Raw genomic sequence first — 27,666 nt, 5'->3', positions numbered from 1 at the left:
TATAGCACTGCAGGGAATTTAAAATGGCAGGCAGCTCACAGCTGCCCATTGCAAAGTAGAATTGGGCCACATTCAGCAGGCGGCAACAGCACTTGTGGTCCTTCTGCAATTTTAGCTCAGGTCTAAAATGCCGGTATGAAAACTATGGGAAATGTAACTGGAAGTTCTGCTCCAGCCTTTCCTCAGTATTGGCCAGATCCACATCATAGATTTAAAGCACTTCCAACACACATTTAAAGCACATGACTTCCCCCAAAGAAGCATTGAAGCTGTGGTTTCTTATGGGTGCTGGGAACTCTAGCTTGGGGGGGGGGGGAGCTACAGTACCCAGGCTTATTGTGCATTGGGTATATGGCGTGGCTTTGCCCAGTGTTAATTTGTCCTCCTAGCCTCAGGACATATGTGTGTTCCTTTAGGCTGGAGTAGCTGGCTTTCGTGTCAAACAACAATGGTGAAATCCTAACCCTTTATCTGGTCAGTATTGCAGTGGAAGGAAAAGAAAAGGGGCATTTTTGTCCACACACCCTTCCCTCCTATGGAACTTTTGTTGACTCCTTGGAAGCATGAACTGTCAGAACTTTGTCAATAAAGTAAAGCTCATTTTTGTTACATTATGTGCATGTGCCATATTGTCAAATGAATAAGCTAAGTGGGTTTTATGTCTTGAGATATAAATAATACTAACTGATGGAGCTACTAGAAGGGGGAAAAATGGGCTAATTTGAGCTTTGTTCCTAGCCCTCTCCATGTGAATGGTGTCGCTGTGAGCCCAGCAATGAAGTTCACTGTGTTGTAGCAGACTGTGCCGTTCCTGAATGTGTCAACCCAGTCTATGAACCAGAACAGTGTTGTCCAGTCTGCAAAAATGGTAAGCTTTCAATACATAAAAAAGAATGTGTGTGTGTTCTTTTTTTTTTTTTTTTTAAAAAACCTTCTGTACATCACTTAGAAACTTAACTTCATTAGAAAAAGCTGGGACTAAGCTTGTGCTAAGAGCAGTGCAGGATTTACATCTAAGCTAAACAAGCTATAGCTTAGGGCCCCACTCTCTTGGGGGGGCCCCAAAAAAATTAAGGGGAAAAAACCTGGATGTCCATTTCCAAAATTTAAGATAAAAACCAAATAAAATAAAAACTACATATAGCAACAGTGTTTTGTGTTGTATAGGCTCCTATGATGCAAGTCATGGGCCCCGCCTGCTAGCCTGCTCCCTAAAATATCACTGGTTTGCTCATTTCTATATATAGGGTGCCTACATTCTGCATGGACTGGTTGCAGGGCAACATGTGCAAATGGTCCATAACTTACCATATAGCATAAACACAAAAAACAGTGACAATCTGTTGTTGACAAAGGACAGCTGGTCATATAAAAGGCCCCATTGCCTTCAGGAGCTGAAGGCCTCATCAAACCTAAATCCAGCCCTGGCTAAGAGCAATCTGATTCATGGCTGCTGGGATAATAAATCCTGATGCCAGTGTTAACACATGCTCCACTTTACAGCTATACAGAGGTCAAGCTGCCACATGGCATTATGCTTTTACTTCTGCCCCGGGGCAGAGGATGCATGGAAGAGTGGCAGGAGTAGGAGATTATGGCAAGCAGCAAGGAACTGGGTAAGGCAAGTACAGTAACGGCTAGACTCCTGGAATATGGTGATTAAGCCTCAAACTGTAGCTGAGACAGCTTGAACATTTTCTTGCATGCCTTAGCAAACATGAGGACCAGAAGCTTACTTTTACTGCTCTGTATGATTAGAACCATCTTCAGTATAGTCTGAGAAGAATGCTGGGTGACAATACTGGTTCAGTTCATAACTGGAGTCTGCAAGAGAGCTTGGTTCATTCACAGCCCAGTTATGACCCCCAGCTGGCCCTTCTCACACCTCAGGGACGTTACCTAGAGCATAACAGGGTTCCAGTCGCTCCCTACCCTCTCCTCCCTGAAGTCCATCAGATACGCTGGGGAAACTGGCATGACAGTACAAAGTGCCAGGCATTGGCGGAAGGGTGGGGGAAAGAAAGGCAAACATTAGGCATTCTCAAGATTGATATTCAAGCCAAGGAAAGGAGCTTCAATGATGCCTCTGAGGCTTAAAGTCATCCAGTAAGCGGGGGCTTCTATTCTATCAATTGTGTGGCACCTTTTGCCTGTCCCTGCATCATGGAAGAGTCGAGGGGACGGGGGGTGGCTTTGCTGCTGCTGTTTGCCACGCTGGGGTGGCTGTTCCATGCAGTCTTAAAGTGGAGCTGCTATTTGTGCTTTGAAGCCTGGAAGGCAGAGTGCTGCCCTCCCATCCTCAGGCATGGCAGCAGACTTTCTCCTGTTCCGTTCTTTTGGCCATGGCTCACCACAAAATCCCACTCCATCTGTGCTAAGTAAATATCCTGTAATTGAGCTGTAAAACATCACATTCAAAACCCTGCTTCTGAACCCTGCTTATTCCTTTATTTCAGTATGAATTACTTAGAAGTAAATGAACATTACTGGGATCTATTGAGGATGACATAACGCTATATTTGAAGGCCCTTGATGAATCAAGGATCTTCCTAGCCTCTGCGTTATGGACTTGCAGAAGTGGAATGTCCCACCATTCGCTCTCTGGTTGTAGATCGTAGAATTGTAGAGTTGGAAGGAACCACCAGGGTCACCTAGTCCAGCCCCCTGCAATGCTGGCATCTTTTGCCCAATGTGGATCCTCTCTGCAGCCTCCTCCTACAGATGGTTTTGAATTTTGCCACAGAATATTCATCAGAATAAGGTTCACGTATCTGGAGGGAGCAGCTGTGGGAAATAGCTTTGACACTGTTCATATCAGGACACCTTAACACATACGTAGACTGAACAGGGCCTTTGCTCAATGTTATGGGGAAGACAGGAGGAGCTACAGGCTGCTTGCTGTCTTGTGGGGGCTGTCTGTGGCCTGGGCCTTAAGCCTGAGGAAATGTGGGCTCTTGTGCCAGGAGGGTGGAGCAGGAGGGAAGACTGTTTTTCCAGACAGTTCTCCCTTGCACACACACACACACACACACACACACACACACACCCGGCAATCCCAGTGGGAGGGAAAGTAAGTATGCCAGCTTTTAATAGCTATGATGATATCTATAATAATGAATATCATTATATTTATTTATATCCCAACTATTTATCAGTCTGGGACTTGAGGCAGCTTACACAGATAAAAAAAGAACAAACTAAAAACATTAAAAACTAAATAATTAAAATGTAATTAAACATGAATAGAATTAAAATATTATAAAAAGATCCTTTAGAAACAGACAACAATAAAAACATCACAGCACCAGCCTTTTCCTCAAAAACAATTAGTTCCCAAAGGCCTGTTGGAATAGAAAGTTTTCCCTTTCTGCTGGTGGAAGGACAGCAAGGAGGGAGCCAGTCTAGCTTCTATAAGGAAGTGTTCTAAAGTCTGGGAGCAGCCACTGAGAAGGCCCTGTTCCACGTCCCCACCAAGCACACCTGTAAGGGCGGAGGAACTGAGAGAAGGGCCTTTCTCACAAGATCTCAGAGTCCAGGCAGGTTCTTATGAGGTTCTTATGAGGGAATATGGTCTTTCAGACACCCCTGGTGCTTTTGTGCACTTCCTTCACACGTGTTCAGTGCTTGGATGTAAAATAGATGGAATTGCAAAGGACCAGTCAACAGCTGACTTACAAATTCATCTCAAAAATAGCACATCTTCAAGCAAACCTTCAAAGACTGTTAGGGCTTAGTTCTAGTTATTTCAGAAGAGCAGTGTTGACTGACCTATGGCCATGGTGGCTGGGGCTGATAGAGATTTGAGTTCTGCAGCATCTGGGATGCTACAGGTTAGCTGTTTATCTGGTGACCCCGTCAACACACCATTCGAAATCCTAGTCCATGTGTCAGCGCCTCTTGCTAAGGAGAGAGCTTTTGGCATCTCATACCTGCTGCCTGGTGGCGGGTGGCGCTGTGGGTAAAACCTCAGCGCCTAGGACTTGCCGATCGCATGGTCGGCGGTTCGAATCCCCGCGGCGGGGTGAGCTCCCATCGTTCGGTCTCAGCTCCTGCCCACCTAGCAGTTCGAAAGACCCTTAAGTGCAAGTAGATAAATAGGTACCGCTTTATAGCAGGAAGGTAAACGGCGTTCCGTGTGCTGCTCTGGTGCCAGTTCGCCAGAGCAGCTTCGTCACGCTGGCCACGTGACCCGGAAGTGTCTGCGGACAGCGCTGGCTCCCGGCCTCTAGAGTGAGATGAGCGCACAACCCTAGAGTCTGTCAAGACTGGCCCGTATGGGCAGGGGTACCTTTATCTTTTGCCTTTACCTGCTGCCTGGAGCTCACAACTCTGAAGCCCTGCTTCTTTATCTCCAGTATGTGTTGCTGGCTGTTCAAAGGGGAGGAAAACACACTCTAGATATGCTCAGAGACAATCTCTTTGTTATTACCTGCAGAGCTGAGGGTTGGCACAGATAATATATTCATGACAGGTCTGAGTTAATAATGTGGTTGTGACCGAGTCCTGACGATGTCATTTTCATTCTCTATTATAGTATCAAAAAATATCCCAGGAGCAATGTTTGATGCAAATTCCCATTAGAAAGATTGTTCCTTACGAATCTAATGTTAACAACCGTCATTTTGTGGCAAGGAAAGAGCCCTTCAGCATTTTGCTGTGCTTTCTGCACTAAGCAGTTTAGCATGCCTGCATGCCTGCTTGCAAAACTGTTGTGGCCGTTAAGTGGCCAATAATTTCCTCTCAATACACTGAGATTGATTTTTATGCCTTTCTTAATTATAAATGGCCAAGAGCAGAAAGCTGTGCAGCAGTAAGGTTAATGCAGAAAGCTGTTGAGTCTAGCATTCCTGACCTGAAGATTCACATTTTTAAAATGGAAAAGGAAAAGGAAAAAGCAAACATCTTCTCCCCTCCAGTCTTGCCATCTTTCATGAGTTGGTACCTAATTTACACTCTATTTTTCTCATGTGACAACTGCAACAATCAAGTGATGGCGGAACTTTTACTAATGACACCATCTAAACCAGGATACGTGGGAAGGAATTGGTATTTGGCTCTGCGAAGGAAAACAAATGTAAAGCCATTCTTACTTCTTTTTTTGTAGCTGCCTCTTGTGAGTAGGGATTAGGAAGAAATTAGTTCAGTTTTTCATTTTAATGCAAACCTACCTAACTCACACTTCCTGAACCAATGATCACACATTTACATTTAACACAGTTCCAAAGATAGACACGGGCACACTCTCAACACACACACAAACTTTAACATAACCACACACATAACATAACACACAATCACAGACACAACCACACCCATACAGAAAATTCAGCGTTGGGAACAAGCTGCCACCTCCTTTCCCCCTCTCGTCCTCCCCATTTGGGAAGCCCCACCAGTAGATTGGCACATGGGATAAAGATCTCTGGAGAGCCTCCTCCACAAGGCAAGGGGAAACAGAGGCACTCGTGCACAGCTGCTAGGAAAGCCACTGGATTTGGAGGCAGAGCTGCAGCCTCCTGGCAACTCTTACACAGCTGGAGTGTTCAAGCTATGAAAGAGGCTCCTCCTCCTACTCTTCCCCCAGTTGCTTCCTGCAGATAGCAGCTGAAATTTGTAGTGCATTCTGAAACCACAAGAATAGTTCTGATTGCTCCAAAGATCCCAACAGTGCTGCTGTCAGAACTGCTTGTGCTTTAAGAGGGAAGACTTGCCAGAGCACCCCAAAAAAGAAAACATAAACTAGCAGTGTTGGAGCCCTGCCCTTTCCCGATACCAAAAATCAGATGTCTGAGGCAGCTGCCTCACTTTGCCTAATGGTAGGGCCATCCCTGACTGTCCTAGATGGGCTCTCATGCTAATTTGTGTGTCACTCCCACATTCAAGTGGTTCTGTGAATTAGCCCCAGGATCTCTCAGGATTTCCCCAAATGAAGCTGAATGGCCATTTTGTGCTTTGCAGAATGTCAGTGGCAGTTCCACTTGCCATGCTGGCTGCACAGAGCCACTTAATCGAGTTGTACATCTAGTAGGCAGACTCTGCGGAAAGGCTAAAATCTGAGAGCAGAGAGATATGCGCCTCCTTTCCAGTCTCATCGTCTAATTTGTCACTGCAAATGTTAAGGACGATGGCTCCAGGTGATGTGCAACATTTCTGTCTTAAGAGGAAAGGTCACTTAATTTTAAGTTTCCCGGCACTGATAGAATACAAAATCATTGCCCCAAGTTGTTATTCCTACTCATCGTGACTTTTTGAAACAAAAGTCTGTCAAGTGTTGTTAACTCCCTCTTTTACATGGTCTAAAATTTGCCTCCTTCTGTTAAAATCAAGCTCACAACTGCCACAATCTGTGATGGCCCTGACTCCCACAGGCTGCACTTAAACTTACCAAGAAAGATCTCTCCCTGCCCACTGCACTGTGGTGCAAGAGGAACGACCACCTGAAGAATCATCCCTTCCCCCACTGCACTGCTGTGAGCAGGCCTGTAAGCTCTGGAGATCCAAAGATCAAGCAGGAGGGTGACAAATCCAGTGCAACAAGACCTCATTCAATGCTTATGCCCTGTAGAGTCATAGCACTGCCAGAATCTGAATCCAAACAGCAGCAGCAGCAAGCAGCACTGTTTTGCCAGTGTTTTCCTTCCAGCATAAATCAGCAGTGCTATTGATTATATACATGGCTGTGGGAGTGCCCCTGTTCTATGGGAACACAGAAAAAGGGCAGAATATGCCACTGAGCTTGTGTTTCAACTTCCTTATTTTTTTAAGTTCAAACAGCTGCAAATATGCGCAGCCATGTGGGCACTGCCTGCTGAAGTTTCCAAAGCCACTGGGGATTCCAGCAGCCTTGTATAGCTGCTTGCTCTTCCCTGTAACTAGCAAGCACAGAATAAATCATGCCAAAATAAGAGTTCATGCAATTTGGATTACCTTGGCACATTTTCATTTAATATAGGCCCTGCTTATTCATCACCAGCAAGAAAGAGGCACATCACAAGGGTTATTTAGTAGTCAGGGAGAATCAGCGGCTCAATTCAGCATTGATATTATAGAGCTGGGCTACAAAAAAAGGACCCATTGCTTGGCTCTGCGTGTCTGGCTTCACCAGATTTATGTGAACAGGACTGCTCACTGCATCTTCAGCTCTTCATTTAATTTAATTTTATTTGTAACTATGAAGTGGTGCCATTAAAATGTCTCTTCCATTCCTAGAGTTGGAGGCACCTAGGAGCTCTCCTGTCCCTCATCGCTGATCTATTGTCCTATAATGTTAAGAGGGAACAGGGCAGGGGGCAGTAAGATTCCGAAAGATACTTTGCCAGCTTGGTCCAATACTTATCTTTTCCTGAAATGAGGAAATATTTCAAACGCTTGCCTTAAGGTGCGGGGTCGGGGTGGAGGAGGTGAACACAAGCTGTGTTGAAGTTGCTAAAAATGTCCTCTTAACAGATGTAACCAACTGAAAGGTTAGTCAATTCGCAGCCATCTGATCAGCCAGAAGTTACCAGCACATGGGATTTGAAGCAGTTGTCAGATTGTAGGAATGTACCACTTAGCTTGTGCCCAGGGATTACATACTCACAGTGTCCATTCCCCAGGGACTGCCCCTATCTTCTCCTAAGACTCCCTCATAAATGTCTGGCCCCTTTTTGCTGCTGTTTTCATCTTCGTTAGAGATTGGTGTGTGTGTGTGTGTGTGTGTGTGTGTGTGTGTGTGTGCCAGTGCCATTTCAGAAAGTTTGAACACGTGAAATAGTGCACTCACTTCCAATGCACTCACTACCCCCATAATCTATAGTAAATGTTGCTGGATGTTTCAGCTGAGATATTCCATAGATCAAACCAAATCCATTTTGAGATTAAGCAATCCATTAAATATTCTATTATTTATAAGGAGTCTGATATTGGTCACTTTATTAACATGGTCTGCTACAGATGCTAGAGTAGTTTATTTACTATTGCAGGGTAAATAAATACAGAAAAACCTTCAGTTTATTTATTCTGTTCTAAAATATACTGTATATACCATATCCTCCAGTGTTTCTCCGATGAAAAGAGGGACATCCTAAGGAAAAGTGGGACATTCCGGGATCAAATCAGAAACCAGGATGGCTTCTGTAAATCAGGGACGCCCTTAGAAAATAGGGACCTTTGGAGGGTCTGTCTTTTGGACTTGTAGGGCAGAAGTCAGGGAGCCCAACAGCAGGTGGCGCCAGAGTCAATGACAGGCAGAACCAACCAGGGTAGGTCTGTCCCCACCCACCTCCATGCTGAGTTGTACAAGCGCAGCACCGAGGTGTGGGAAGAGGAAGCTGGTAGGCAGTGCCACCCCCTGGACTGAATTGCTGTAAGAAGGAAAGCAAGGGGGGGTAAGTTGGTGGTGGTGGGTCAGTGCCCCATTCACCCTGAAGGGTTAGTCTCCACTGACACATAGCCTGGAGGCACATGTAAGAGTCTCGATTACTCCTGGCCTCAGCAGACCAAAACACAGGGATCTCTCACAGTGTTGTCTTGCAAAGCAATGTAATCCCTATTATTTATCCCCCTTTGCATGGGAAAAACTGTGCTCAAGCTCTGTCCTGTTGAACTGCATCATGGAGCTGTAGTTTTATATCAGTGGAATGTATGTTTTTTAGAAGTCTTTCTTTGGAATAATTGAGAGATTGATCTTTATGGTGCCTTTAATCCTCCTGAGTGCAGTCTGGCACTGTGAGATTGTTCCAAGTGTTCTCTTCCATTTTCCTTTGCCCAGCATAGGCTGCACTCCAAAGGGAAGGGGCTCCTTGGCAGCCCAAACACCACTGAGCTCACTGGCATTTGTGTAACTCTGACTACAAGTCATAGCTTATATATCACAGACCCTCCAAGAGTCTCTATTTTTCAGAGACTGTCCCGGATTTACAGAAGCTATAATCCTGGAATGTCCAACTTTTCCTTAAGATGTCCCTATTTTCATCAGAGAAATGTGGGAGTTATGTGATCCCCAAGCCAAGGATATAAGGAACTAAACGATATTTAGAGGACATCTGAAGGCAGCCCTGTATAGGGAGGTTTTTTAGTGTGTCATATTTTATTGTGTTTATATATATGTTGGAAGACGTCCAGAGTGACTGGGACAACCCAGTAAGATGTGTGGGATCTAAATAAATTAATAATGATAGAATAGGACATTCCTATTTTCACCAGAGAAATGTTAGAGGGTATGATATCAGAGCTCACAGACATGTAAATGTACATGTAAATAGAGATAGTTGCAGATTATATGGGGGGGGGAGTTGTTTTGTTTTTCTCTCTCCATGCTGCTTAAATCAGCAGAGGAGAAATGTTACAAAAGGAGCATTTTGCCATTAGATTTGAATGACAGAATAGCTCGACGTAAGCAGAAATTCTGATCTTGTGGATTGGTTCTTTCTGCAGATCCCTGACTTAGTCATAACAAGAACAGAAACAGGTTTTTTTTTGGGGGGGGATACACTGCTGTGAATAACGAGCACTGCCAAATTGCCTGTAACTATGCGTTCAGTTAGATTACTTAAATTCCAGTGAGATTACTGTGCAGGGTTCCAGGAGTTGGGCAGAACCCATCAAAAGTTACATCTAGTTCTCAACCAGGTGACAAATATGTGCAGATTTTTTTAATTAAAAAAACCCCACCACCACCACCACAACAATCCTCCAGTGTGAATCATAACTTGAGCTGGTAAATTAACTATTTCTGTTCTAAGTCATGTGTCCAGTTATGTGCCCCCCCCCAGTAACCACCCAAACACTTCCCTACCCCCAAACCCCTGCCACCCACTAGTGTAACTGGCTGCTCTTGCTGCTCTGGCAGTGAGTGAGTCTCTTTTTTCCTTCCTCTCATTTTTTATTTTTACAAATTTTAATGAAGACAACCTAGAGAACATGCATAATATACTCATATAGTACAGATAAGTAAGTACATATCTATGATCCTCAAAATATCTGTTGCTCTATCAATCATGGCCGCTTATGATAATGCAACTTACCATCATTATTGTAATAGACCTCTATCCTATCTTAGAATATTCCCAGGCCTTCTTCCTCTAGTTCCTGAAGCACAGCTATGATAAGTGTCAGTTTTCCAAGAATTACCAATGTCCATAAGACATCCTGGGGGGATCAGGCGCTCTAGAATAGCTACGTTTTCTAGTCACTACATTAGTTACTGGTGTTGCAGGACTTCAGGAGCCACATAAGAAGTGGGTGTGGAGTGGAACCCCCCCCCCCTTTCTTTTAATTCCTTTACTCCCACCAGAGTTTTTGAAGCAAGGTAGGTGGGTAGCAACAGGGAGAAGGTTAGGAGCCCAACTGGTGAGTGGGTGGGTTGAAATAAGGGTTCTTGAAGACTGGGGGGAGGGCAAGTGGACGGTGTTTGAGCATTCTCTGGCTCTCCCACCCTCTAGGTAGAAAACTAACATATCAGGGCAATAAAAAAGCTAGCACCTTCCCTTTGACATGCTATTTTTCATATGTACTGTAGCAGTTTTATCTGGTAAGGAGGACCAACACATTGTGTGAGCCACCGCATAAAGTCTGGAGTGTCAAGCCCAGGAAAAGGTTTAGCACCTCACTGAAGCCTCTGTTTTGACCAAGGTTCATTGTAATTAATGTGTAATTAAGTGAATAAGTCCCACTCCATTGCTTCCAATAGGCAACTAATGCCATAAGTGTGACTTAACGTCTGCTGCCGTGTGCTCATTGTTCCCCCACTACCACAACAGACCCTCCAAGGGTCCCTGTTTTCCAGGGATGTCCCTGATCCAGAGAAGCCGTCCCAGTTTCTGATTTGATCCCAAATGTCCCACTTTTCCTTAGGATATCCCTATTTTCATTGGAGAAATGTTGGAGAGTATGGAATTATACGACCCCCCGAGCCTCTGAAGGCAATCCTATATGGGGAAGTTTTTTTAATGTTTAATGTTTTATTATGTTTTTAAATATGTTGGAAGCTGCCCAGAGTGTCTGGGGTAACACAGTAAGCTGTGTGGGGTATAAATAGTAAAATTATCATTATGGAATGGGACGTCCCTATTTTCATCAGAGAAATGTTGGAGGGTATGCCATCATCATCAACAACAACTGGCTTTTGTTCTTGCCATTTCCCCCCTGCAGTGGGGACGGGGAAGGAGGTAACATAAAACTGCCTCCTTCTTTTCCCCCTCCTTCACCCTGACCACCTATGCAGCTATCAACATCACTTATCACCCTTTAGGCAGGTTGAGTGGGTGTGCCCCAGATTCTGCTACATCCCCAGTAACTTCAGTGGGAGCCAGTGTGTTAGTGAGGAATGAGGGTGGGCTACCATTTGTGTAGTTTCAGTCTTAGGTCTTAGCAAATTTCAGCTTGTTGCCATCACACTACAATATAGATAAAACCAAAACACACTGACAGTGAAAAACTTCCTGGCCACTGCATTAATCACTTGATGCAAAGACTAGTGGAGAGAATCATGATGAAATATCAGACAGAAGAAAGATGTTCCATAGGCAATCTCTCATTGACTCTATAATTAAAGTTGTAAATTTTCAAACTTGATACGGACTTTGAAAATACTGTTCCTGTATCTGCCTTCCAAGGCTCACTTGAGATTCTTGCTGATATCTGCCAGAGCATTGCTTGTGCAAGGAGCAAAAGGTCAGGTGTGGTTGTTATGTACATTTATTTTAATAGGCAACAAATATTTATATGACCTCTGCTTTTAGGGCATTGGCAGAAATAACAGTAAATAATCATTTATTCCCATGCATGGCATTTCTATAGTTTACCAAAGCTTCTTTCTTAATTTACTTAACAAATATAAACTTCCTGCTCATTACTGAATTAATTTAAAATCAACATTTAAGACACAAACGAGCTGCCCATATCTGGCACAGAAATCCTCAGGATGCGACCAGAGTGATCTAAGTGACCTAAGACCTCCTCAGAGAGGTGGTGTGGCCTGACGTGGACGGGTGGATCACTCAAGTGACTGGGTCTTGTGACCTTCAGTAGGGGTGCTGAAGCCGTTGTGTGTTACAGAACTGGGCAGAGATAGGACATGTTGGGATAAGGGGGGTGGGGAGAAGTGATATCTTGCTCACCTAACACTGAGTAGGAGTAGCCGTATTCTCCCATCTTTCTAATAATATGACTGTCCTGGGGCTGAGGCTACTTTGCATGTTGCTTCACCTATGAATATTATCTATGGCATCCCAAGGCAAGCTCTTGGGTGTTCTTCCTTCAGCTTGATAGAGTGTGCCCCAAAATTAAATCAAGAAAATTCTCTGGTGCTTAAGCACTGCCTTGAGGGAACTTCAAGGTTAAAAGATTTCACTTCACAATAATACCACGGAAGTGTCAAGTTCCAACTGACCTCCAGTCCATTCATCCAGCTAGTGGGTTGGCCATATATCTACTTCCTAGGTTAGGCCAGCTGTCACTCTGTGGCATTCAAAGTTGGAAATTGACATTTGCATTGCAGCTGCTGTATGTTCTGCTCTAAATAATTCACCTTGCTTGGCCCTGCTGCTTATCTCCTGATCCATCCTCCTCTGGGTGCACACTTGTCCTGCTTCAGATGGATAGTAATCCTGGTAATTGCTTGCTCAATCGAATATCATGAATAGGATGCTGCCCCCCCATCTAACCTGGGTCTATGTCTGTCTGCTGGCCAGGCTGTAAAAACTCACCCCAAGCTGAATTTTCCCAAACTGGAAGAAGATGGGAGATTCTGACTTGCCCCTTAATTGTGAGCACATCTCCTTCTCATTATTTCACAGGGATATACTTGCAAAGCACCACAGATCCATGGGCCAATCTTTCTGCAACTCGGGCATATCAATAGTATGTGTATTCATGGTTGGTCTTCTTCACCACCACCTCCCTTAAAGGATACTTTTACTCCTTGATTCTTTGTAAGAAGTTATATAACCTTCAGAAAGACCTTTTTGGAAAGTTCCAAGTGTGATGATGACAAGCACATAGAGCACACTCATGCACTGCCACTCCTAATTTGTCATTAGAGTGTCTATTTGTAGTTTAATGTGGGTTGGCTGCCTAATTGCTCTCTGTGTCTTTAATATTTTGCCTCGGGCTTTGTGAATGTTAGCATAATTGAGAGTGAGGAAGTAGAAGCTTGGGGAAGACTCAGTACTCTCTGGTTATATGGCAAATAGCTTTGTGCATGGACAGGTATGTCCACCTGGGCAGACATTTCATGCCATCCTAATTGTAAACTAATGTGGCGATTCCTCATGTTTTGTGGTAAGCCAATCCATAGACTCCCCACAGACTCACTTCCGTATTAAGAGTCTTGGATTAAGTGATGTTTCCCAAATGGAGCATCTCCCATCTCATTCTTGCAATAATCCTGCAGCTGCTGCTCCCTCTTTCTGGAGTGTGTGACCCAGCATTTGAAGGCACTCTCCATGCCCTAAGCTTCAGCAAACTTTATCAAAGTTTCCTCTCTAAAGAGACTGAGTGGTAGCGAGACAGAATGTTTGGATACCATCAGCTAAGTAAGCAGTAACTTCAGCACAGTCTTCATGTAGCCCATTTGATAGGCCTGCATCAGTCCTGCCAAGCACTAGGGAGAATTTCCTCACCACCAGTTGGTACAAATGTGTGGCAAATTAGTTGTCTCTACAGATTTGGTGTCATTTGCAAAGATCAAACCTGTTTCATCTGATCAAAGATTTCATCTGATTGGGAAATGCAGTCTACAGCAATCTTTGGAAGGGTGGAAATTTCAATAGTTGACTTGCTTCCACTTTCGAGTTTTTACTTGGTTATTCAGAGGCTACACTTCACACTTCAGTGTACTAACTGACATTGTTTTCTTTCTAATAGTGATAACTTTAAGATGATAGCCAAAGTTATATTTGTTTAAAGCTACCAGGTCTAACCTACTGGCAGAGAGTAGTAAAGCTACTAATGCCTATGGGGATGGAATATGAAAATATTTAGGATCTCTCAAAGTGCAGTGTCCAGTCACCAGATTCAGGTAGGTAGCCATGTTGGTCAGACGCTGTCAAAAATAAATTAAAAAATTGTCCAGTAGCACCTTAGAGACCAACTAAGGTTGTTCTGGGTATGAGCTTTTGTGTGCATGCAGTATCTGAAGAAGTGTGCATGCATGCAAAAGCTTATACCCAGAACAAACTTAGTTGGTCTCTAAGGTGCTACTGGACAATTTTTTATTTTATTTTTTATTTCTGTCACCAGATAATACAGATAGTCCCTTCCCTTTATATTCAGTTTCAACAGCAGCAGCTTCATCAAGCCCAGTTTGGTAAATATAGATTGTAAAGCAAGTGGGGAACCTTTGCTGGACTACAACTCCCATCATCACTGACTATTGGTCATGCTGGTTGGATTTAATGGGAGTCAGAATCCGACAACGTATGGAGGGTCACATATCCCACACTCCTATTGCAAGGCATCTGACTGCTTTCCCATTTTATTGTAAATGAGTACCTGATCCATCCAAGATGGGTACATCATTGGTCTATACAGGTGTGGGACTAACATCCTCAGGTATATAGGCTATAGGAAATGGTCACCTTGTTAACTGATGTTGCAGGATGATTTACGGTGATATCCTGATCTAGCAAAGGAGACCTTAAGAATGGCCATCTATGGGATGAGGCTCATCCATGTACTGTTGAACTTAATGTGTGGTAGATGAACATCATTATCAGGGCGAAATAGTCACGTGCAAGGCAGATCACCAGAGTAGGATTAGGATATGAGTCTCTAGTGGAATTAGAGAGGAGATATTATACTTACTAGGGAGTAAGCCCCATTGAATACAATTGCACTTGTAAGTTTCCCAGATCCCAATGTGATTTATTGTCTGCTGGACTAAACTCAACTCTTCATAGCTTTTTCATTTCCCTGCCAAAATTATTTCTGGGATGGTTCACAAGGTTCAAAAATATTTTTAAAATCTTTGAAGAATGAAAAGATGTTTCGGAGATGTTTTAGCTGCCATTTGATTATATACAACTGTTGCAGGATAAAGAAGACCCTGAAAATTTGGGAGGACAAGAGATGAGAGAAGACTTCATTCACTTCTCTGAAGAGTTGTTTGGATCCCTGGGGAAATCCCGCTAGAAACAAACAAACAAAAAAGTCAGCAATTACTTTTTAAAAAAGGAAAAAAAATGTGATGTGGATCAAATATTAAGCAACCAAATTTGGGGATTTCAATTCTCACCCACCCCTGAAATGTACTACTCATTACTAGTGGCGAAACATGACTCTTGCAGTGCTTTATTTACAAAAACCTGTTTCATCTTATCAGAGATTTCATCCAATGTAGTTAACAGCATCCTTCTTTCATGACTGTAATCAAAGAAATGTAACCAACTGTTCATTTCTGATCTTATACTTTTCATGGTGCTATGATGAAATCTATAGTGGTCTTCTCTCAGTACTACTCCAGCAATTAGTACTCATTTTGAATCCCTACCTGATAATATACTAAATAAAGCTACCGTCACCACTTTATTCCCACCCCATCCCATAACATTATTCAGGTAATCCAAAGAGATGGAAAGATCACATTGAAATGCCAGCTGCTAGGATTAAATGTGGGGAGTGGTGACCAGATGGCAAAGAGGACCGTGCTCCCGTACCTTTAATTATCTCCTCTGCATGGCTATTAAAGGTGCCCGGGCCCTTTCCCCTTTTTCCCATTTGGCTACCATAGTTAGATATTGATGACTTAAGGAAGTGATGCAGAATAATATGTGAAAAATATCAGATGATTCTTTCACTCAATTTGTTGTTGTTGTTGCAGTTAATACTACCCCTTGTATATTGTGAGCCTTTACAAGCACAATAAATTCATTATTATATCTACAATTGCCAGAAAATAGTGTCAGAAAATAGTGCATTCACTTTTCACACATACAGTTGTGAATGTTTATGTTTAGGTGATTGTCAAGATTCACTGGAGCATGACTTGAGTTTGCAGGTGTACAAAAAGTCTGTTTGGGCTTATCAACTTTCAAATGTCAGTGTTGACATACACCAAAGTTTGAGCTGTCACTGTTACATATATGTGGAATCAAAGTTGAAGAAGATGGTCTTGTAGGGCATCTTAGTCAAACTTGACTTAGGAAACAGATGGTGAAGTACATGTGTGTACCCATCACATTTTTGCTCTCACTGAGATGATAAAGCTGTCTGAACTATATCACTTCAAGTTGCCAGATGGACTAAACTTGCAGGAGGGTATTAGCTTACCTGGGAGTGAGTGCCATTGAACTCAATGGGACTTTCTTTTGTGGAAATAGGCATTGGGTTGTGGTGTCAGATTGGAGTAATGGCAACTAGACATGGTAGCTAAAAGGAATCTTCAGGATTGGAGGCAATATGCCTCTGGATGCTCCTCAGTACCAAAAATAGTAACCCTTCCACACCAACATGTCAGACATGAAGGTTTTGGCCTAGCCTCTTCCTGTGTACTTTACTGGGCAAGGACTTTTTGTGTATGGAGAAATGTTTGCTCATGTTGAGCCCCCACCTGAGTTTGAAGTTGTACAGACCAAAACAGGCTTCCTTAACCCCCAGGAATCCTCCAGATGTTTTGAATAACAACGCCAATCAACACTGACCATCCCAGAACTTAGAAGATACCAGGCTGGAGGATACGAGGCACAGACTGACCGCCTCATTAAGAACTAGGCTGCAGATGTGGTCAAAATGTGTGTTTCTACCTAAAAGTGGACATGGTAGGAAAGAAATCCACAAGCAGGGATTCTTTCCCCTTGACTTATAGAGGCTTACTGAGCAGTTGTCTGGAAGCCCCTGCTTTAAGTACGGTATAATAACTGGCTGGCATTGGAAGAGAGTAGTGGAGGGTGTCATTTGGGCAGACCAGATTCAAAAGAGGACAGGTCTCTGACACCTTAGGAAGAAGAAGAGTAAGGGAGCTTGAATCTGGGTTCCCTTAGCCTTGTGAGGTATATCCATTCCAAACAATGCAAGATTGATGATATTGTTAGGAAGATCCAGTGCCGCTGGAAACAGACCAATGGCTCACCTAGTCCAGCATCCATTTCCCCACAGTGGCTTCTTTATATATTGAAGCTCACCTTTGTAAATGGTCTAGAGGAGAAAGGAGGCATCCCTTCTAAATGCTTAGATTCAGTTGTACATCTTAAGCCTTGAGGTGGGTGTGGATGCTGGTTCATCAAGCATTTTGTTTAGGCGAAGCTGCAGAGTTGCTTTGCTTTTGATTTAGGACATATTTAATTCTCTCTTGTTGGGTTCTCCATAAGGGAAGAAAAGAGAATGTGGAAAAGGAATCCTAGTATGTAAAGTGCTGAATGTTTGATCTGGTCTTTTTATATTAAATTGAGACTTTACTGAGTGAGGGGTGTAATAAAGCTATGAATTAAATATTACAGCTAAGTGAGTTTGCCAAACTGAAGATTAAGAGGGCACTTAAAAGTTTTCTCTGTGTGTTTCCCACCCACTTCCAGCTTCTGTGTCTCTGCTATACTCATTAATTCTAAACCAGGGATAGTCTTTCTCCTCTCTTCTCTCTCTCTCTCTCTCTCTCTCTCTCCCTACACCCACACACTATTTAAAATGAGATCATTACTGAAATCTCATCCTGGACATTACCATATGTTTGAGTAGTGCTGAAGCGTCAAAGTCTCTCATCCATGACAGCCATAGACTAAGTATTTTCATATTATGAACCCTTGAATTAGATATGATGAGAAATTTCTTCCACCTTCCACTTCAAAGCAAATTAAGCTATCTTGATGCATTTGGATGAAGGATCTGCACTGTCTTTTAGCAGCAATCCTACAAGGAACCTCATTGAATTCAATGAGACTTAGGTTTGAGCGGATATGTATAGGATTGCACTTTTAATTATGTAGACGTTTTTGCACCTTTCTTTCCCTTTAAAGCAGGGTTGTGAAGCCAGTGGGCCTCCAGATTTTGCTCAACCCCAGCTCCCGTTAACCCCAGTCAACATGGCCAATGGTCAGGGATGAAAAGACCTGCAGCCCAGTAACATTTGGAGGCCCCCAGGCTCCCCAGCCCTGCTAAGCCCACTGGGTTATCCAATTTGGTGCCCTCTAGATGTTGATGAACCACAACACCCATCATTCCATGGGGCTAATGGAGGTCCAGCAACATTGGGAGGAGCACCAGGGTAAGCTGCCCCTTACCCAATGGTATAATGCATTGGCTTGCATCTAGGAAAGATGTATTCCAATCCTACGTATGCAACAGCTATGTTGATAGTAATAAAAAAATTAAGAAGTCACATTTTATACACGGCAGACTGAGGCTGATGAAGTGATTTCTTGTAGACTGTGTTTAATCCCCAGCACTTTCATAAAACTCACTGTGTAGGACTTTGGTCACTCACTTCACGAAGTGAGACACTGAGCAGCGTGATTATGATTGAAATGCTTCTTATTCATTTGGTGGCATCAAGGTAAGACTTAGTAAGTCTTCTGAGGACTTCTCTAACAGGTGAGGTGCTCTCTGGAGCTACTCTGAATGATCTTGGAGGGTCAAAGTACTTGGAGCAAGCCTGATACAAGGAAGGAGGGGGCAGCACTTTCAGGTGATGGACTGTGCCCAGCAAAATAGACACATTAAACTTTGGTATTTTGCACAGGATAACTAAGGCCTCATGGTCACAGAAACCATTTTTTTCTCACTGTATCTGATAAGAGCATGCTATCTTGATTATGAGTACAACCATTAGAGATATGTTTATGTGTCAAGTGAGAACATGAACACAGTATAATTCAACCCAGCAGCAGAAAAGTTGCCTCAAGTCAGGAATTGTTGGCAGTGGACAAGGTTAGCAAAATTTCAAACTGAGCGGGTATCACTGAGGTCAAGAATGCTGGCAATTTCCCTTGGCCTCATCTTCTCGCTTTAGCACAGTTCCTTTGGTGACAGAGGAACAATCGGGCCTGGCAGAAATCAACATCAGAGCACTGAAGAACTATTTTGCCAGAGGCACCAACAATTTTCAATGACGCTTCCAGTTGGAAGAATAAAAGAATGTCAGACACACTCTGGAGATGATTATATTGTTTTATATTTCACCTGGACTCATGTTGAAGAAATGCAGTTGGTTTTGTAGTTCTGCTGCTTCTCTCTGTGCTACGTACATGTCACTCTTTCTCTGCCTTCCAACTCCACCTCCTCTCCCAAAAGGAATCCTGTGTGTGGTCTGTCATGTTTCTCCTGCATTCCCACATCCCTCCAACCACAAGCTGTACGTATCTACTCTTCCCACATTACATTTGCAGACACAGGAGTGATTTGTAGAAGCAGGAGTGATTTGTAAATTTCTAGGGCTAATCACAGCCATTAGGGAGTAAAGCCTGGGAGGTTTTCTGGATGATTTTGTTTAGAGAAAAATCACCCTTAGGTGTTTTTCATGTCTGGCTGCAGCTAGGAATATAAGAAGCCACCTCAGACCCATTGGTACACTTCACTCAGTAGTGTCCATCCTGGTTGGCAGTGGCTCTCCGGGGCTTCAGATAAGTGGACATTTCCAGCTGCATGTTGGACCTGGGACCTTCAGCTTGTGAATTGGGTGCTTTTCTGCTGAGCCTTTTGATTCTGACATTGCCCCATGCACTAAAATGCCTCTATGCTCATCCTTTTTCCACACAGTGATTTACACATAAGGATGCAATCCTAAAGGGGGAGGAGGAATCCAAAGGTGGTTCTACTGCCTTATGCAAAGTCCTGCTGGGCTTGAGCCTACAAAGCAGAAGTGAGGGTGGAGGAATGTTCTGCATTCTTCTGTCCATTAAAAAAAAAACACTTATTGAAATGTTTCCCCTCTCCTTGCTCCCAGAAGAACAGGTCAGAAATTTGTCCTAGTTTGGGATTCCAGCCATTTCCCAGCATGCCTCTAGGGTTCCCACTTTCTTGGGCCTTCAGAGCGCTGATATGTTATTTATTCAGAAGTATATTTATATAGCACTATTTCATAAAATACATCAAAGTGGCTTCGAACCAAAGTAAACAACCATATAAAAAAAATCAAAATATGTTGGAGAAGCTGGCACTATTCCAGAGGGATGCCAACATCAGATCCTTTCCAATATCTGTCTTTGACATCAGAAAGGTGGATCTGATTCAGCTGGTGGCCTTTGGGGATAGCCTCCCAAGGACAATAGGAATGTAGCCTAATTCTAGTGGCTTTTCCTGTGATACTGCTGTTTTGTCAAAATCTATTACAGCTCCCACTAACCCAGTCAATCTCTGTGCAAGTTTTATATTGAAAATCCCATAATTCAGATATTGTCAGTGTGAGAAGTCTTTAGACTGTCATCAGCCCCAGCCACCATCGCCAATTATCAAGAAAGATGGGAGTTATAGTAGTCCAGAAACATTTGGGAATTCACACTGGCTATTCCTGCCATAGTCCATTGCAGTCAAAATGAATGTGGAGGGTACTGGATTTTGTCATATAATTCCAGCCATTTTTGTCAAGATGAATAAAAATATTTACACTGACAGAATCCCCCCAAAGCTTCCAGTTACATAGTGTTCTGTAGCATATCAATAATGTGCTAAATTGCCATTCATCTGTGTGTGTGCACATGTGGGGAGAAAGGGGGAGGGTTCCTTTCCATCCTGTCTTCCCACAGTGTCATCCTAATACCCTGCCCCCTGATAGTGATCCACAAACCACACTGAGAGAGAGAGAACATGCTTTGTTTATTCCACTGGCGAAAGGCTTCCATAATAAATAAAACCTTCCAGGTACACATGCACACCTTCCAGAGAGTAGAGAGAATGTTTCCTAATTAGAGTTATGTACTTGGTTTAAAGAAGGTTTCTGCCTTTTATGTGCTCTCCTAATGCATGTAAATCTCTGCTCAGGTTTTCAGTTGGCATCATTTCAGCCTTAGTTACACTCTCCTCCTCGCAGTGAGCTGTGTGCCTTGTGAGATGTATACAGCAGCATTGCTTTCTGACACTCTCCTTTTCAGATCAATACACATCTCTGTGGAATGCAGTACTTTCTCATTTATGATCTAAGCAAAACCCTGTACCTCCTTCCTTTTCTACATTTAGAAGCACCAGAAGAGTGAGAGAGCTCAGAACTCAGAGTAAGCCATCCTGCTGATTGATTTTGGTCAGGGAGCGATGCCGCAGTCAGCCGTGTTTCAGTCTGGGAGGAACACACTGTATCTTTGAAATCAATGCATTTGCCTATCCACATCTCTGAAAGGAGCCTCGCAGGGGCCGGCCTGCGCATTCTCGCTGCGCACGTTTCCCTGGGTACAGTAGCCGCATGAGTAACTCTTGCCCACATGAGGAGCCCTCTGAAGTCAATTAGGCGTCTCACATGAGCGGAGATTGCTTGTTTGAGTAAGCTCTATGGGATGCAGTTTAATGCCCAGGAAAGGAAGCAACGGAATGGAAGCTGCCACTGTAGCTCAGAGTCAGATGCCTGGCTCAGAACTGCATAGTAATTGCAGGTGTCCTCCCAGGTTACAGACCAGGGCAGCAAACGCCAAATATTAATGAAAGAATTTAGTTTTATTTTATTTGAGGCACTGCACTTAATTTGCATAAGACTCCTGTGCTGTGATAAAGCTGCAGGCAAAAGGCTTGAGAGATAATTTTCGGTTACCTTTCAAGCAATGTCAATGCAAACAAGAAATGCATTACAGGAAATACAGAACAGTAATTATTAGAGAACTGAAGGGGGAAATGTGATTAAAAACAGAGGCCTGCCTTTGGAACTAGGCTGGTGTTTTAGCATTTCAATATTTTTAAAGTTTTTTTATTGGAGCTGCCTCTTTTGTGGATGTTACTCCACTAAAAGATTTTAATCAGGGATTTGAACCACTTTCCTTTGACAATGGGAACCTGTGTTTCAAAGGGCTACTACTTTAATTTCAAAAAGTATTGTTGACATTCAGCAGGAAAACTCCCCACTTTGTAAAATGCAATTAAACAGAGACTTCTGAAGATGGACAGTGTCTCTTCGGAATGACAAAGTCATGAACCAATGTGATGCTGAAACCTTTTGTGGACCACAAACTTTATGGTTGGTGGGCTTAGTATTGCCCATTTGTGCTGTAGGAAGTTGACGTTCTCATGGTTTCATAAAGGAAAAACTGAAAGTTGGGGAGTATCTTTTCCTGAAGTTAGTTGAATAAAAGAGACCACATCCTGTGGCTCAGTGGGCCAGCTCAGTTCTCTATCTGACCACAGTGCATCCCGGGAGCCCTTGGGCATGTCATTATCTCATGGCATGTCCTACCTCACAAGGTAACTGAGGGAAAGGATGAGAGATCTTAACTGTGAAGCACAGCGTACACTTTAAAAGGTGCTGTAGAACAGTTGACTTAAGGTTGAATTTCCCTTTGTTCCCCTATAGAATTTGGTTACAATGTCAAATTGCCAGCTAGCACACGTTGTCATGAATCAGTAAAAACTAAGATCATGATCCAGAATGAATGAAGTCCCATTAATTTCAGTGTGAGAATCTCCCTTTTTGAAATCAATGGATCTTTAATGTTCTTAAAGTTAACTAGGCTGTTCTCTAAGCTTCTAACCCCAGGTGATGTAAATTATGATTAATGAATTGGGGCATGATAGTTCTTTAGACCAAATTAGGATACACTATGTAAAGTTGTCATCTGAGCTAAGGATTAGGGTAGTGGAGTGGCATATTGGCTTACACAGCTAAAGACCATGATAGTGGATTCATGATAGTGAATCTCACTGCTATTGCCCAGAGATGGACTTTTTATGCTCTACCTGATAGATGGAGGGTAACACCCTCTGAAACTGGCAAAGAGCAGTCAGTGGCAAAGCATAAAGAACACTGCCTGCTGCAGGTAAAGAATGGGAAAGGCAAGTATGAGAATATCATGGCATCAAAGGGAAATTAAATATAATTGTAAAGTTAAGAAAACCTCTTTCCCAAACAGCTATGAGAATATTCATGGGAGACATTCCATTTCCCATAAAAACTAACATGCAGATAGTTCCTTTGTCTCAATGCATAAATGATATGCTAAGAACCAATCCATTTGGCTGCAGTAGCTGAACAAGAATTGCAAGGAGTTGGACTAGATGGCACTTGGGATCCCTTCTAACTCTACAGTTCTATAATTCTATGTGGATCTAGCCATTTCTGCCATGCCATCCCTTGGCATTTATTTCAAGGTGGCTTGTAGGAGTATGGAGAAAATTGCTGTATCCTGCATGACAGGCTATTACACTTGGAGAAGCCACCATGCAGCGGTATTTTAAATGCTAACAGTTCTTAGCATTTGTGCAACTATAAAGGACTTTGCACACATTGCATTTCTGTGATCCTTACAACAACCCAGTAAAGTTTGGAGATTAAGGCAAGAGACTGATGCCACAAAAGAATGGCTTGCCTAAGGCCATCTTGGTGAGCTGAAGCAAAATTCAAACAGCTTTGGAGTTGCTGCGCTACATCAGCTGTGCCACTGGTTCTGTGTGTGCGTTCGGTGCATATCCTCCAACATTTCATAATCATAATAGGAACCTGCTTATAGTGACCTTTTCCCATACCTTCATGGATCACTGTTTGAGTCCTGCTTCCACCCCCTCTGCCTGCTTTGCACACGGCTGGTGGCTCTTCTCTTCGCTGCCTGCCGTATGCTGCATACAATTACTTTGCTATCACCTGCCCTAAGCCATTTTAAAAACCAAAAAATGTGTTTGTTCTGCTGGTTAAAGATATGCTAGAGAAACATAATTGACTTACTATCAGATATCAGCAGTTCAAAATGAGTTTCTCCGGAATTTGAAATTGCAAGCCATTCACGTCATGGTGTCTTTGTGTTCACATATTGCAAGTTTCCTTCCTCCTGCCCCCAACTCAGTGATTTCGCTTTCAATATTAATCACAATTAATTGGAAGCAGGCCCCATTTAACTCAATGGGACCCAGTCTGAGAAGGCCCGTGTGGAGGTTTGGACTCCAGCTTCCATCTGCCCCAGCCGGCACAGTCAAGAATGTTGGGCATTGTAGCCCAGCTTGGAGGGTGCCAGCTGGGGAAGGCTAATCTGCAGTATGGAGCTGAAGCCTGGAGAATGGCAAGCCTGGCAGCCCAGGGCCAGACAGGGCTGTGTTCACCCACCCACCTTGTTGCTCTGCATCCAGTACACTCCTGCTGCTGGTTTGAGAAGTGATATACACACAATGTTGGTCACAGCCCATATATATCCTGTCATTTATTGGGGAAATACTGTCTTTTAGGAAATATGTTGCAAACCATTCTTTGAGCCTTCTATTTTGCATTGGGAGAAAATCTCCCAATGGCTTCCATTAATTATCAGGATCCAATATATGCTTTTTTAAACATGCTGAGTGCAAAAACACATTTAATATCACATCTTATTCTGGCCCCTCACTAAACAAAATATTGAACAGGGATCTTAAAAAACAAAATAGGAACAAAATGGGGGCCACAAAATGGGGAGAGGTATCCATAATCAGGGTCTGCCACTGATAAACAGGAACAGAACTGGAGTGTTGTTAAGCATTCGTCTTGCTGCCTGACAACACATTGTGCTGAATTGGTTACAAGTGCTGCTTTGGGTTATGCATAACTGACACTCTGATAACCTGGTATTCAGTAAGAAGTTGAATCAGTCTCCCCACCGGCTGCCATCCAGAGACCTGACTTTGCCAGTAGCAAAGGGAGCTTTTTCTCACCCAGTTCTCTTTAATTGAGGCAGACTGCAGTGGCAGTCAGAGAACACAATGCCAACGAGCAAGAGGCACTGGCATAGTAACGACAGAACGGAACACAACTGCAGCAAAGAAAGAGAGAGAGAAAGAAAAGCAGGATTTCATTGTTATTCTCTCTGCTGTCTGTCACAGTGCTCTGGAATTCAAAGCAACATCCCCCCCCCCCCCAGGTGAGATGCTAACTGACTGCATTCATAAGGAGGATTAAAAACCCCTAAACGCCAATGATAGCATGAGTCTCAACTTTACATATCAATTCTGGGATTTCTGAATGGCAAACTATATCTCTACAAAGAGCAGCAGTGTGGGTATTTTTTTAGCAGAGATGCGCAAGGCAGGGAGGTTTTCCATTATGCAGACTGATCCAAAACATATTTATTTGAAATGCAGTCCAATTATGTTCAATGGGACTTACTTCCTGTGAGTGCAATGGTATCTTTATGTGCTTGCTTGAAATTAAGTCCCACTGACTTCAATGGGGCTAGTCAGTTCTCCAGGTTTCAGGTAGAGTCTTTCCCTGCCCTGGAAACACCAGGCATGGGACCTGGGGATTTAAACACGCAAACCACATGCCCCACTACTGTACCACAGCCCTTCCCTAATTGGGACACCTGTAAACCTACACATAAAATACAACAAACTTCTGGTATATGACTGTATGTTTATTTGTTACATGCCTGTATAGATTCACAGGCAAGTAAAAAATAAAGATAAAGATAAACTGCAGAAGAAAAGTTATGTGCCTAAAACAATAACATTCTGGCAAGAAAGAGATGCAATCAATAGAACATGTTTTCACAACATGGAGACCATGTTGCATAAATCCAAAGATGCAAGCAATTCTCTTAGTTAAATCTCAATTTGTAACAAGCTCAAGATGTTATAATGAGAGAAAGGGGGAGATGTATACCAACCCCACACCTTTACAGGATTACAGTTGTACCAATGGGAAATAAACTCCTATAATACAAAGACATTTGCAAATAGACTTGCAGTAGCTTTAAAAACTTAGTAAAAGTTATGATGTCATGTGAAAATCCCTAATCTGCATTGTCCAAGAAGACCCCAGGACTCCAACTGAGGAGGGCAGTAATTTAGCAGGAGACTCCATCCATTCTGACATAGCAGATATCATATTTGCAGTTCAGTGGAGACACTTGGTTTAATATACTTGTACTTGGTTTAAGACACATTATTAATGTCTGGAATTCCATATATGAGTACAATGGTAGTTCACAACTCGACAAGCCTGATTCTGTTCTATGAATGCAAATTGTAAAATTGTACATGCCACCTGCTGCAATTGTAATACGTGCATCACCTTTTCTTCCTTTTATGTACTTAACTGTGAATCAATACATTCCAGGGGTGATTGCCTTGCTCTGTGTTCCTGCATTACTCAAGGCCCTCCTTTTTCGTCTCCCTGCACAAATAAATCAACCAACGGCAGGGGAATAGATGGGTTCATAAAGTCCTTTGTAAACTGCAGAAGATGACACAATCTGACCCCCTGTGAGCAATATTTAGTGCTTGCTGCAAATGCTGCCTAAATCTGATCATAGTAAAAGCTGGGTAGAGTAAGGGTAAAGAGGAGAAATTAAGAAGCTGAACAAATCCAGCAACTTGTCACACTGGCAAATATTCATGTTTCAAGGTCGGGGCTGATTTCATTTGGAAAAGGATCCTCTCTTGCCTTTTTTGGCTACCACTGTAGCCCTAGCCATATGTACAATAGCCATCTGGAAATCTGTTCCTAACTTTAGTGAGCATTACAATAATTTGTCCCAAGGCTGCGTTTACTCATTGGCACCGTTGTTCATTTCAGTCACTGAATGCACCACTTTCTTTATGTTCTGCTTAATAGCCAAAATAATTAGCACTACTGTAGCTAAGTCTCCACAGGGATGAGTGGGCATACGGAGTATAGATTCCCCCCCCCCACTGCATTTCTTGGTGCATTCCGCTATAGTTTTTGTTTCATAAATAGCTACGGAGTTGTCAAGTTCTGCTTTTGTTACATACATTGTAGGACTGGATGCATTATTTTTTCCCCAAGATAAGGAAATGCTCAGAGGTCTAATCAGGTCCTTCCACAGTACTTAATTAGCCATAATAAAAGGCATTTACACAAAGCATGGGCTTTTCAAAGCCTACTCTTGTGTTACACTGCTAATGAATTAAGTAATTAATTGGCACTGAAAAATACAATAGAAAAACATCAATCTTTTCAAGTGAAGCATTAAAAAAACTGTTTTGGAAATAGATTTCATCAGGATTTAAATTATGGAACATTTCTGTTTTATGCCAACATCAGCAGAGAAAGAAAAGGATTTCAAAAGAAAATGAGCAATAAGTTTTGTAAGTCTGCATATAAGCATTTCTTTTCTCAAAACCCAAATCATGTTGGAGAATACCTTGACAAGGTACGGGGCAATGTGACCTCAGAATAGAGATGGTCAGCACTGTGGTGTGAACTTATCTAATTCATGCTTCTCAAAGCAATACAGTACCTGAAACTCAGCTGCTTCAAAGTTTGCACATCTCCATATATAATTAATTAATTAACAAATAAACAAAACCTCAACCTCCCCCTAGTCCAAAAATAATTCTCATTAAACCAAGCATTTCCCCCTTTTAACCTCCCCACCCCACCCAGAAGTCTGGTGTCAAGCCCAACTGCTACAAATCAGTGGTGGGTGTGTCCACTGCCCTTCAGGGCTGGTCCAGCATCCCTCCTCTCCCTTCGGTGGGGAGCAGTAGCAAAACAAAGCAGGAAGATGGTAACAAAAGTTTTGCCTGCTTTGTAGTCGACCCAGCTACTGCTCCTCTCCTGCTGCTGGTTGAGGTGCAGAAATGGCAGATCCAATTCAGATTGCTTTAAAATATGGACTAAATTTTTGCTTCATAATACCCTCAAGT

General features: G+C 42.9%; 1 protein-coding gene across 4 annotated transcripts in view; it reads left to right on the top strand.

Annotated features, from left to right (window-relative positions):
* Window positions 1–27,666, top strand: part of VWC2L (von Willebrand factor C domain containing 2 like) — a 108,408-nt gene that overhangs the window by 40,064 nt on the left and 40,678 nt on the right. For 2 of the 4 annotated variants that reach the window (XM_081019447.1, XM_081019446.1), the window contains exon 3: window positions 739–868. The exons of 1 other annotated variant lie outside the window; for it this stretch is intronic. In XM_081019447.1, coding sequence (XP_080875573.1) covers window positions 739–868 — 130 coding nt within the window. Of the gene's footprint in view, window positions 1–738; window positions 869–15,009; window positions 15,828–27,666 lie in introns of those variants that run through there. One more of the 4 variants, XM_081019448.1, reaches the window with a different exon arrangement.

Source organism: Podarcis pityusensis (genome assembly GCF_964106645.2).
Source record: "Podarcis pityusensis genome assembly, chromosome: 1".
In the NCBI taxonomy this organism is placed as follows: domain Eukaryota; kingdom Metazoa; phylum Chordata; class Lepidosauria; order Squamata; family Lacertidae; genus Podarcis; species Podarcis pityusensis.
The sequence above is the reverse complement of the archived record's forward strand: the minus strand, read 5'-3'. Positions and strand labels throughout refer to the sequence as shown.